At 39.4% G+C, this 13,655-nt stretch overlaps 1 protein-coding gene across 1 annotated transcript; it reads left to right on the plus strand.

Moving 5' to 3' along the window:
* The first annotated feature begins 12,962 nt into the window (after nucleotides 1–12,962).
* On the plus strand, nucleotides 12,963–13,385 carry LOC142166858 (uncharacterized). Its single transcript, XM_075226422.1, has one exon. It carries the CDS (start codon nucleotides 12,963–12,965, stop codon nucleotides 13,383–13,385), a length of 423 nt encoding a protein of 140 aa, XP_075082523.1.
* The last annotated feature ends 270 nt before the right edge of the window (nucleotides 13,386–13,655 follow it).

Consider the following 13,655-nt stretch of genomic DNA (forward strand, 5'->3'; position numbering starts at 1 on the left):
TTCAAATTTCCAACTTTCAACAATTAGAGCCAAAACATCCTAGAAACCTCCAAATCCAAATCCGAACATACGCCTAAGGTCAAATCATCATACAATCCTATTGGAACTATCAAATTACCATTCCAAGGTCGTCTACTCAAATTCAAACCTTGGTTAGCTCTAACAACTTAAGCTTCCAACAATAGAATTAAGTGTTCCAATTCACTCTCAAACCTTCCCAAAACCAAACCAATCATCCCCGAAACTCAAAAAATGAAAAACAAACATACGAGAAGAATCAAATAGGGATAGAGGGCTCAAATACACAAAACGACCGATCAGATCGTTACATACTTTATTTTTCTGATAGAAGGTAAATGATGCATTTAAGAGTATAAACTTATTCACACTCAATGTTTACACAAAATTATACTAATCTATTATAATTATCAAATACATTTTTGTTGACGATCAATTTTGACCCTTCCCTTTTAAGTTATTTTATTTATACTCATTAATTTACAATAAATATTCTCAAAGTATTTTCTAGTAATGAATACCTATTTTTCACAAATTAACCAAGTATTAGTTTTAAAATTAATCACATAGTATTGATATTCTGCAATTACAAATATATTTGCTATTTTTGGATTGCTAAAATAATTTCTATACATAGGTTCTATAATTAATTTAGTTAATTATTCTTTAATTTCTAATTAATTAGATTACTATATGAAAATTAAAAATTAGTACAATTTAGAAACAAAGTATTTTTATAAATAATTAATCACAATAATTAGTAGTATTTAACGATTATAATTTTAGCTACGTTTTATTTAAAATAATTAAGTAATTTAAATTAATCTCAAAAGGGAAAGAGACAAAGAGGCTACAGTTGCAATTTCTCAATTAAACACAAGATGGCTATTTCTTAAATTATTTTAGCCTAAATATACAGCCCAATCTGGAAATATCCAGCCCAAGTCCACCTCTCTCTTTTCACCATGGCAATCCATGCCATCATGTTTGAACCAATTACATCATGCCACATCATCGCTCTCAAACAGTCACACAAGAAACACACTACATCTGGACCGTTGATACAAATGATCAATGATTCACAATTAAACTAATTTTTCGTCAGTGATTTATCTCTATCGTTGGATTAAAAGAGATCCAACAGTTGCCTTTTTTTTTCCAATAAATGTTTTATCTCTGAAATATTGGCGTTTTTTTATCACAATTGATCCAATGGCTTCCGTTCCATCTCCCCGTTTTAAACCTGGAGGCAACCCCAACCCTAATCATTCTCGCCCAAGACCAGCCGCCCCTTTCCCAAAACCCTCTCTATTCTCGCATCCCTTTGAACCCCATAAGTCATGGAACCTTGCACAAATCAGTGCAAGGTCGCAAAATCCTGAATCAAATCGTCCTTCCCTGCTTCTCCATCCCCAAATCCTATTGATCTTTCCCTTTTGTTCTTGGAATCTGAAACACCAGGGCATGACCAGTAAAATCAAAGCACAATTTTCGTTTTATTTCTCAAATACAACTGGCTAAATCCAATTGCTTCGTCCCTAGGCTGTGAAGTTTGAGGCTTTATTTCATTTTTCTCACCGATTGGATTTTAAAATCCTAATCTAAAATCCTAGACTAATCGATGCAAGGTCAAATACTCAGAATCCTTTGTGCTCTGTCAAAATTGGTGGCATGCATGGCCTTCTCACATCATTGATTATCATTATTCTTGGTCCAAAGGTCAATCACAGAGACCTCTGGACATTGGGCCTTTACCGGGCCGATATTTCTCTCAACAGGCAGTCCTCCTCTTTCTCAGGTAATGCTTCATCATTTCTCCCTCCGTTTCTTTAGATTTTCCCCAATCTTGCCCACATCATCAGCTCCTCGTCTTCTTCCACTATCATTTTGAATCTTGTTGAACCCTAGAGGCATTGAATGCCACTATAAAAGGGGTCTTCAATGCTCTCACCTAACACATACATACAGATACGAACACACTAAGAACACAAAGACACTATAAGAAATTTAGGGTTTCTAGTCTTAGCTTCCTTACTATTTTGCCTCTCTTTTGTTGAGTTCTATTGCTGGTTTAAACTTGAGAGTTATGGGATTTTGAGCAATAAAAAGAGTCTGTTTGGTTTGCTGCTCTCGAAAAGGTCAGCACCTATCTCTCACTTTTCTCTTTTGTTGCGTCTCTTTCAATGACATGAGTATACTGAGATAAGTGCTATAGATTATAATTATGTGTTTGACATGTTTAATGTTTATGCTTTGTTAGTTTGATGACCTTTTGTGTTCAGCTAGTTCTGTTATGAATCTTTAAGTGATAATCGATTAAGTCATTAATAATTGTTGATCTTTGTTCTGAGTTTTTTTCAACAATCTCCATGCCTAAGTTCTTATAAGTTTGTGTTCAAAATGAACTTCATAATCCTCATTGACTTGCAGTAAGTTTATCTCTGTCTTGTTGCACTGTAATTTCTTGTGAGCTTTGAAGTTGAGTTTAATACCTGATAATATAACTAATATGACCTATATCCCCTTACCTTTTAAACCTTGAGCCTAAACTTACAATGTCTAAATACTTTCCTCTTTGCCTTGTGTTTGTTAAACTGTTTTGAGTTACTACTATAGTCTTTACTTTGATTAGTTAGTATCATTGTTAAACCAAATCATGTTCATATTCATTAATGTTACTATAGTGTTCTTCATTTCTGCATAGTATTCCGTGCATCCTATTTGTTTTATGATCGAGTTTATTATTTGATAATTTTAACTGTTATACACATGGAAGTTCAATAAGCTTATATCATTTAACTAAGGTGAAAGAATCTAAGTGATTAGATACTTTCCTTCTTAGCATCTGCATCTACTAACTCTGAGGTTGATCTCTGAGCTATCACTATGACCTTCTCATGATCATACTCGACTGTTGTATACATTTGTAGGAAACTATTTTATTTGCTTCAAACTGTCTTCTTCTCATGAATCCTTGTTGTATATATATTATGTTAAGGTTAAGCTATCTTCCTCTTCATGGTGTAAGTCATGATCTTGTGCGAATAAAGTCAACTGATAATTACTACATAACTAAGTTTGTTTGTACCGTGATCAGTTGAGACCTTCATATACATGTGTAATTAAAAACTTGTGCAGTACATCCCTGTCCTTATTCTCTTTGAGCCACTATTGATTCTTTAAAGCCTGCATGTATCTATCATTAACTTGTCTTCCATGAAGATAGGTCTTAGACACTATGTCATAATCAAGTGACACTTTAGAAGCTGAAACATGATCACTTCATACTTACATACTGAACTAGACTTATGTTTGACTTTGAACTTGTTTTTATACAATGTTTCCATCTCATTGATTTGGTTATGTAATTAGTTCTGTAATGTCCAACATTTCCTTGCTTATATGAGGTCACTATCTCACTTACCCTGTCTATGTGTAGTTGACTGAATATCACAAGTGTCTTGTTTGACTCTATAATACCATGTTTTGTTTTAAATCATGCCCAGTTCTTCTCTTTATTACTAATCTAAAACTGAACTTGACTCTCAAATCTGATGAAGTCCATCTATTGATACTATAGGAACATGATGACATGCTAATGCTATTAGAAGCATCACCCTGTTGAGACCTTAGAAATCCCATGTTTGAACCTGTGAATTTGTAGCCATGATGAGAGTTTAATCTCACTCTGGATGACCTTGATAACCCCTCTGTAACAATGGCTGACCATGACTGTTGGTTTGAATCTGCATTGATGATCTTTAAGGTATTAAGTAGTGTTATTAATACATGTTGTTCTTTAATGATGTAGCAGCATGACATGAGACTTCTGTTTCTCATCTATATGTGTTCTAAATTCAGCCTCATTTAGGCTTACTTGATATGTGTTCCTTATTTAGTATCAAAAGTAATATGTGTTCTCTTGTGTTATTAAGGAAAGGTATATATTCTTTTATGGTAAGTGGTACTTAGTATTTAGTTTATATTGGAAGGGCCTCACTGGCACTTAAACCCGTAGGAAAAATATGTTGTTAATAAGGGTATTTTGGAGCGGAGTATGACTCTAGGTTGGGCTGCCCTCCCCGACACATGCATTGCCTTGGGCCTTGAGTCCCTTGGGAAGTTTTAAGTGTCAGGAGATCCAAAGGGAGCATCGACCTCGAGCGGGGTTCCCTCCTTAGCCCTTAATGCATTGACACAATAAGCTCTTTAAGGGCTTAATATTTAATGACAAAGAAAGGTTTCCAATGTAAATTATTCACTAAGTAAAACTACCACATTGATATATGACTGTTCCACAGTATTAATCCCATTCTTGTTACAATTATCTGTTCGTCAGAGTATGATCTGTTGTTAGAATATGCTAAATATGTTGACTATGTATCTAATGACTTTCTTATCGTTTTGACATGTACATCTGTTTGGGCATCTGAGTTCCTGAGGAACTCAGGCCTAGTTCCAGCCTTATTGCATTCCGTTGGGGAGTCCAAAATCAGCCATATTCGCATCTTCTTTACCGCTGGGCCTGTTTTCCTTGAAGTCCAATCACAAAGTCCAGTCCTCTTTCCCTCAGCTCTTTTATCATTATTTACCATCTCGTTAGTACAATTTACTGTTTCTGTTAGTTGTAAATTAATGTTAGTTGTACTTGTTATGTCTTTATTGTTGTTTTATCTCTCATGTATATAACACGTATATTAGATCACGTGCTTTTTCTCTTATGCTTTAGTGTAAACTTAGGTATGCCTTAAACAACATAGGATTTAAAACAAAAAAGGGAAATTAGTTAGTAGTAGATCCTTAATTCATTAATTATAATCTGCTCGCAAATTATTATGTTTTTGCTTACTTTTCTTTCCTTTAATGATTTTAAAATCTAGAACTTGGCAAAACAACAGCTCTATTTCAAAAAAGGGAAATCATATCTCAGCTTTATTCTTCAAAGAGGGGAAAAATCAGAATTTGGACTATCGCCTTAAGGGATTTTCAGCAAATATTCTTTTCTTTAAGGACCTTCAAACCACAGTATATGTTAGGCTCACTTTCACAAACACCTCTTAGAATTACAACCATCTTTTAAACCAAATGTTTTATGACTCAAACTCTTTTCTTCACATGCTTTATAAATCTGGACCACTTGTATACCAATTTCAAAACTCTTTCAGTATATCTTATGAACTTCTTCATAAACTCTTATCCCTTTAGGGTCTTACATTCATTTTATCAATATCATACTCTCCCTTAGATATATAGTAAGTCGTATTTTTTAATGGTAATTAAGCATAGTACAAATGATTGATCCCAACTTAGTCAAAGTCCTATGGAGCTATCTTAGATAGATTTTAAGGGGTGCTTAACACCTTCCCCTTAGAAGAACAAGAACCCTTACCCATAATCTCACTGGTTAGCAGACTAATAAGGAATAAGACTTAGTAATTCTATAGGTACCCTAATATACCTTTAAATATTAGGTGACGACTCTCTTTCATCAACAATAGAGAAACCACAAGTTGAATCCTGTCGTGACTAGTGCAAAATAGGGTGCAACAACATGGCAACTATGTTGGGGATACACACTTAGGTTCTGACCTTAGCAGATTTAGACTAATTTGGCTTCCGTATTTGTTTGTACTTCTCTTCAATTACAATCAAAATTGCAATTACATTCGTACATGCCTTATTTTCTCTTTACAATTACCTGCTCTCTATGATCACCTTGCTTATTACTGCTACACCCTTGTTTGTTACTGCTTTATATATATTGTTATCACATCTCTTCCAATCGAGTCTTGGCCGTACACTATCACACACAATGGCACGCGGGGGTTGTCTTTTACACCCTCCGAACCTTCTTTCAAAACTCTCTAGTTTCAAAGAATGGCTTTGTCAGGTCAACTAACATAACTTCTCGCAGTTATTAGTCCAATTCAAAAGTAGGAAACACTCTACTCTAGTAAAATAGGTCATACTGCATAAACTTAGGTGAGTTGGTCCTTGGCACTAACACACAATAAGGGAAGCCACCTTGATGTCAACGGGTCATGAACCCAACAACATAATTTACGTGGAAAGACAAACAAACATGACAAGACACATATGGATCCAAAGCAAACACTTACTCAAATATTTTTCTTCTACCCACCTCAGAAAATGGAAATCAACTAGAACATCCCTGAAATTAGCATGGTAATGGGAGAACCACATAAGCTGAAATAGTGGTGGAAGAATATTCGCCGGGAACACGGAGATGAGATTCAGACTCACCTAGGGGCATTAACTACATTGATGAACATCCGAGCAGACAGGGTGCTCACTCTCTTATTGATTGAATTTTGGGATCCAGCTAAAGTGGTGTTCAAATTTGCCAATTGTGATATGGTACCGACATTGGAAGAAGTCACAAGTTTTACTGGGTTGCTATTTAACAGAAGAAAGCCAGTGCTGCCAGTTACTATACTCGGTTAGCGGTTCTTGGATGTTTTAGGTCTTACCAATAGCAGAATCCTCAGAAGTATCGAGGACAGATGGGTGAGCCTCGACCAGATGTTCGACAGGTTTAGGCATCATGAAAGCTACGAATGGTATTCAGGGGAGTTTCAATGTGACCAGGCAACGTGGGAGAGTCTCAGACCTATCACTTTTGCAATGGCATTGTTTGGATTATTGGTCTTCCCACAGTGAAGGGGACAAATCAACATCGACCTATTACCAATGGTCCTAGCAACCTTACACGGCAATCTTCGAGCGACTTTGGAGCCGATGGTGTTAGGCGAGATGCTGAGAGCTTTACCCATATGTGCACGAGGATACGATTTCTACAAAGGATGCAACTTGTTGCTTCAGATTTGGGCTACTGAACACTATTTCTAATGGGAGGCTACTATCGACTACTTCGTGGGTGTCAGCTATATGATCCGCAGCCATAATGAAAGAATAAGACACTAGATTTTCCCACCTGGGTAAGAAGAATAGAGGGAAACATTGACCAATCTGACAAGAGAATGGATCAATTGGAAACTCTCTTGGTTAGATAGAAGGGCAATCTTGAGGACTCTCCAAAGGTACTTCATTGGGTTGATCGGATTAGAAGGCATTAAACCATACTCACCTATGCGGGTCCTTAGACAATTTGGGATGATCCAAGACGTGCCTATGTGGGCAAGGACGGCTTGATACGAGGATGACTACAATGGCCAGATTCCAATTCCCAAGATATGGAGATTACAAGAAGAGTGGAATGACCTGGTTACAATGCCTATAGGTCAAAACGCATGGTGCACTCCCGAGTACTACATCTGGATTAACGAGGAAGAAGAACTGTCCTGCCTAAGCAGAGATGGTATAGTCTGGTTAGAGGATGTGGTGGTTGCTTTGTAGATTTACCATGAGATCCTGCCACATTATCTTGTGACCACATCAATGCATCGTCAGGTGGTCCCAGGATCTATTGACCATATGTTTCCACCGGCTGAAGAGGATGATCGGGAAGTGGAATGCATCCAGATAGTGTCAAGCACAGAATCAAAAGAATATCTGAAAGAGGAGTCTGAATTCAACGATGATGAGGAAGAGTCTGAGGAAGACCCAGAGGAGGAGCCAGAAGAAGAGAAGGGTATAGGAAGCGACTCAGGGGATGGTTATTAGAATTGGTTGATTTCCCCGGCTTTCCCTACTTTGTACCTTTATCCATAGTTCTCTATTTTACTTTCCAAAAGGGCAAACTGTCTAAACCCATGCAACTTTATGATGTAATCCTTGTTCCCACTTGTATCAATCCAATTTATCAATAAAAACAAAATTGCTTTGGATCTAAATGTGTCAATTCTAAATGTCTGCCAAACATCCGCGAATTAGGCCTACCTCTGGCAATGAGAGGTCCCTGCGAATTTTAGGAATGTGTTAGCGGTAATGTATGAATTATCTGCTTTATATGATTTTTTGCCCGTATGAAAATGAAGAAACCGACTCTTCCTTTTTTTTCTTTTCTTTCTTCTTATTTTATTTTGCTTTATTATTACCACTCAAAAAGAAAAGAAAGTTGATTTGCGTTGAACAAAACTGGCAGAGCCACCACACAATCTAAGGTCTAAGGGAAAGATGTCAGATGCAGAAGACCCAATTGAACATGCTGTGGTTATAGCTGACAAGCCGGGGCGATCAGGGGAAAAGGACAACATTAAGAATGATGAACGTGTGGCCGGGATGTCGTAGGAAATGGAATCCTTAAGAGAGGAGGTACAACATATCAGAGAATTGGAGCACCTGCCCGTGACAACAATTTCTCCACCCATATTCCCTTCTTTGGATTCACTTACAGATCATTTTCCTTCAATATCACGCCAAAACAACAATACTCCAACCTCAACCTCAACCCCCACCACTCGAGTCATACCTCCAGAAACCCCCGCTAACCCACCAAATCCCCTATTCACACTCCCTATGTACCAAAATACCCTCAGGAATCACAAAACCCGCCTATTACTACTAATACAACTACCCTTCCTCATGACCAAGTCACTTTCACTACTAACCAACGCATACTTGTGACACATGCCGCTATTCACAAGGGGTACGTTCACCGTGTATATGTTGTTACCGAACCTACCTTTACAGCACCCTTCATGGTCAGGGTGCCATATGAGATCGATCAATACGCCGAGATGGAGAGAGAAACTAGGCGTAAAGAAGAAGAGTCGGTATTTGAGCAGTTACAAATATTGAGAAGGCAAATGAAGAGTCTCCAGGTGGCCCGATAGAGTGAAAGCTTGGACTATGATGACATGTATATTCACCAGATGAGGATATGCCAGTAGGGTACAAACTGCCAAGGTTCGATGTCTTCGATGGGACAGGGGACGCTCACGCACATTTAAGGGCTTATTGTGACAACTTGGTCGGAGTAGGAAACAAATGAGAAACTAAAGATGAAATTGTTTATAAGGAGTCTGACGGGAGAAACACTCACCTGGTATACCAGACAGGACCCGCGACATTGGGGAACTTGGCAAGAAACCGAGAACTGGCAAGCAAAGTACAAGTGCTCAAAGCAACCGGTCGGGTCGTTAGATGATCGGTTCGCGCTAGTGAACCTGCAGAAAAAACCATCTGAGTCATTTCAAGAATATGCATGACGGTGGAGGATGGAAGATGCCAAGGCGCAACCGCCATTGGATGACAGGGAACTGACCAAGTACTTCATCCAAGTTGAAGAGGGAATATACTTTGAAAAGATGATGGGTCAAACGTTTCCCGAGCTGGTTAAGATGGGAGATTTCTTAGAAGAGGACATACAATCTGGTAAGGTGTAATCTATAGCAGCACTACAAGCGGCCAGCAAGGCCAACCAATCAGGATCGATCGGTAGCGGAAAGAAAAAGAAAGAAGAGGTCTCAGTAGTCGTCCCCTACTATCAAACTAATCCATCTCATGGAAGCACCTCTTATTCCCCAAACAACCACGCACCACCACCCACTTACACTCAAGTGTATAATACTTAGCCATACTACCACCCTCAACCACAATACAACCCTCCTCGAGCCAACAACAACCAAACCCCACAACGACCATATGCTCCTGTACAAACCACTACTCACCAAAACTGACATGTGTATCCACCACGCCCTCATCGCAACTTTGAAGAAAGGGGTCACAGAACCTATATCCTGATTGCCGAGACCTTAGCCCAATTATTTGAAAGGTTGATAAGAGAAGGATTGATACACCCAATCAAAGGAAGGGTTCCTGGACACCTCTCCAAATATTTTGATGCCACCAAGAGGTGCGTGTATCATTCCAATGTACCGGGGCACAATACTGAAGATTATTTCAAGTTGAAAACTGAAATTGAAACCCTGATCAAGAGTGGAGACCAGTGCACTCCAGCACCCCCCAATATGAATCGCAACCCTCTGCAAAATCATCGAAATCGGAGAGCTAACATGATCACGCTAGACGAAGAATATGATCTGAGGGGAACTATCGTCACTATAGGGAATGCAGAAACCGCAAGGATCCCTCCTCAAAAGGCTCCAATCATTACAGTACCACTAAGGCCTGCAGTGACAGTTCAGACCTATCCACAGCAAGCTGCCGATGCTACTCGATACCAAAAGGATCGGGAGTACAAAACCATCCCATGGACCTACTAACAAAAGGGAAAGGCCAAAATGAAAGACTCTACCACAGCCCATGGTATGACTAGTTATGGGAGATGCTACGCCCCTGAAGAGGTCAATCAAGGAATTCAGGTAGAGAACAAATTCGAAGGAGGAACATAATAGACCGATAAGCCATGAAGTTTTGGAAAAGGATGTCGAGTAAAGAGTATTATATGGAAGAACAATTAAAGAAAACTCTAGCACAGATATCTATCATGGATCTATTGATGAGCTCCGATTGCCATAAGGATTTTTTGTTGAAAGTAATAAGTGAGGTAATTGTACCAAGTAACACCACTAGCAAAGCGTTGGCCGTGACAATTGGGAAAATGGTAGAAGTAAACATGATCACTTTCAGAAGAGACAAAATTCATGTCGAAGAAGCAAGTCACAACAAGGATCTTCACATCATTGTCAAATACAGAGACAAAGTGGTATCCTGAGTGCTGGTCGATAGAGGATCCAGAGTCGACATTTGTGCGCTCTCTACCCTACGAGAGTTAGAAATTCATTTGAGGGAGGTTAAGGAAAGACATGTAAGGGTGAGGGCCTTTGATGGTTCACAAAAGGACTTTATTGGGAAAATTTATCTAGCCTTGCAAATCGGGCCAGTCAATTTTCCGGTATTATTCCAAGTGATGGACATCTCCTCTTCCTAGCCTTGGATACATATGGCAGGGGTCGTGTCATCTATCTTGCACCAATGCATAAAATACGAGTGGGGATGCAAAGAGATCGTGGTTCGCGACGAGTGGGAACACTCCGCCTATCTGGAGTATGATGTCAAGTTCATTGAGGGGATAGAAAGAGTTGCCTTCCAGGCTATAGAAATCATGCAGACTACTAAGAGGGAGAAGACGAAACAAAATTTGGGAATGTAATCGCATTCACCTAGAATGAAAGAAACCAGAATCCGCATTCACCTAGAAGCTGAGTAGAAGGAAAAAATCATTGAGCTCCTCCGAAAATACGTCGACGTGTTCGCATGGTCCTATGATGACATGTCAGGATTAAGAACCGACACTATCTCATATCAACTTCCCATTGACCCTACCAAATCGTCGGTCATGCAGAAGCCCAGGAAGTTCAAACCTGATTTAAGTCTGAGGATAATAGAATAGGTGACCAAACAAATAGAAACAAATGTGGTAAGGGTCACCAACTATCCAAGCTGGTTGGAAAACATCATCCCAGTGCCCAAGAAGGACAGGAAGATCAGAATATGTGTGGATTACCAAGATCTCAATAAAGCTAATCCAAAGGATGATTTCCCCTTGCCAAATATCCACATTCTCATCTACAATTATGCGAAGCATGAACTACAATCGTTTGTGGATTGTTTTTCTGGACACCATAAAATCCTAATGCATGAAGAAAATGCAGAGAAGACAACTTTCACCACACCTTGGGGAGTCTACTGTTATAGGGTTATGCCATTCGGTCTCAAGAACGTCGGCGCCACTTACATGAGGGCCATGGCGACCCTCATTCACGACATGATTCATAAGGAGATCGAAGTGTATGTGGATGATGTCATCATAAAATCTCAAAAGAGTTTAGAGCACTTGGATGACTTGAGGAAATTTTTTGAATGCCTGCGAAGGCACAATTTGAAGTTGACCCCGACAAAGTGCGCATTCAGAGTCCCTGCAGGAAAGCTATTGGGTTTTATTGTAAGCAGGAAAGGGATAGAACTGGACCAATCAAAAATCAAGTGCATCCAGGAATTACCACCACCAAAGAGAAAGAAAGATATCATGAGGTTCCTCGGAAGATTGAATTACATTAGTCATTTCATAGCCTAGTCCACGCTAATTTGTGAACCCATTTCTAAGCTGCTAAAGAAGGATGCTGCCACAAAATGGACAGAGGAGTGCCAAAAAGCCTTCGACAAGATCAAAGAGTATTTTTCAAACCCGCCAGTGCTGGTTCCCCCTGAACCAGGGAAACCATTATTTCTCTATTCGTCAGTCTTTGACAATGCCTTCGGTTGTGTGTTGGGCAACACGATGAAACTGGGAGAAAGGAGCATGTTATCTACTACTTAGCAAGAATTTCACACAATGCAAGGCCAAGTATACCCTGATAAAACGCACTTGTTGTGCTCTGATTTGGATTGTTCAAAATCTAAGGCATTATATGTTGGCATACACCACGCATCTGATATCTCGGCTCGATCCACTCAAGTACATTTTTCAGAAGCCAATGCCTGCCGGAAAGCTAGTTAAATGGCAAATTCTTCTCAGCGAATTTGACATTATGAACATAACTTAGAAAGCTATCAAAGGACAAGCTTTACCTGACCACCTCATCGAGAATCCAGTAGATGGGGACTACGAACCACTTACCACGTATTTCCCCGATGAAATAGTACTATTTGCCGGGGAGGATATTGCAGAATTATACCCTGGATGGAGGATGTTTTTTGATAGAGCAACAAACTTCAAAAGAGTTGAGATTGCGGAAATCCTGATTTTAGAATCTGGACAACACTATCCAGCATCGGCAAAGATAAGATTCCCTTGTACCAATAATATGGCTGAGCACGAGGCATGTATCCTTGGAATCAGAATGGCAGCCGACATGAACATAAAAGAACTTTTGGTCATAGGAGATTCCGATTTGCTGATCCACCAAGTCCAACGAGAATGGTCAACTAAGAATGTCAAGATATTGTCGTACCTGCACTGCATGAAGGAGTTGTGAAAGAAGTTCACAAAGATTGAGTTCAAGCACGTCCCCAAAATTCAGAACGAGTTCGCTGAAGCCCTTGCAACCTTATCATCCATGATTCACCATCCAGACAAGAATTACATCGACCCTATCGAGATAGAAATCAAGGATCAACATGCCTACTGCTTCCATGTGAATGAAGAACCAGGTGGTAAACTTTGGTATCACGACATCAAGAAGTTCTTTGCGACCCAGGATTACAAAGAAAATGCTACTAATGGTCAAAAGAGAGCCCTCGGGAGGTTGGCAAACCACATTTTCCTCAATAGGGAAGTCTTGTACAGAAGGAACCCAAACTTAGGTTTGCTGAGATATGTGGACGTTGCCAAAGCATCCAGATTGTTAGAGGAAATACATGCAGGGACGTTCAGACCCCACATGAACGGGTTCACATTAGCCAAGAAGATTCTAAGAGCTGGATACTTTTGGATGAGTATGGAAAGCGACAGTATTCGCTACGTGCAGAAGTGTCACTAGTGCCATATTTACGGAGATTTCATCCGGGTTCCACCAAATGAGTTAAATGTAATGGGTTCACCATAGCCTTTTGCCGCCTAGGGCATGGATGTGATAGGACCTATAGAGCATGCAGCGTCAAATGGACATCGTTTTATCTTGGTAGCCATCGATTATTTCACCAAATTGGTCAAAGCATCTACTAACAAGGTCATCACAAAGAAGGTAGTGGCAGATTTTGTCCGGAACAACATCGTTTGCATATTTGGGATAGAGGAATCTATCATCACT

This window comes from Nicotiana tabacum, chromosome 2 (assembly GCF_000715075.1).
Source record: "Nicotiana tabacum cultivar K326 chromosome 2, ASM71507v2, whole genome shotgun sequence".
Taxonomy (NCBI): domain Eukaryota; kingdom Viridiplantae; phylum Streptophyta; class Magnoliopsida; order Solanales; family Solanaceae; genus Nicotiana; species Nicotiana tabacum.

Excerpts from the sequence above, each read along its gene's own strand:
- LOC142166858 (XM_075226422.1), top strand. The coding sequence starts at position 12,963 with ATGATTCACCATCCAGACAAGAATTACATCGACCCTATCGAGATAGAA.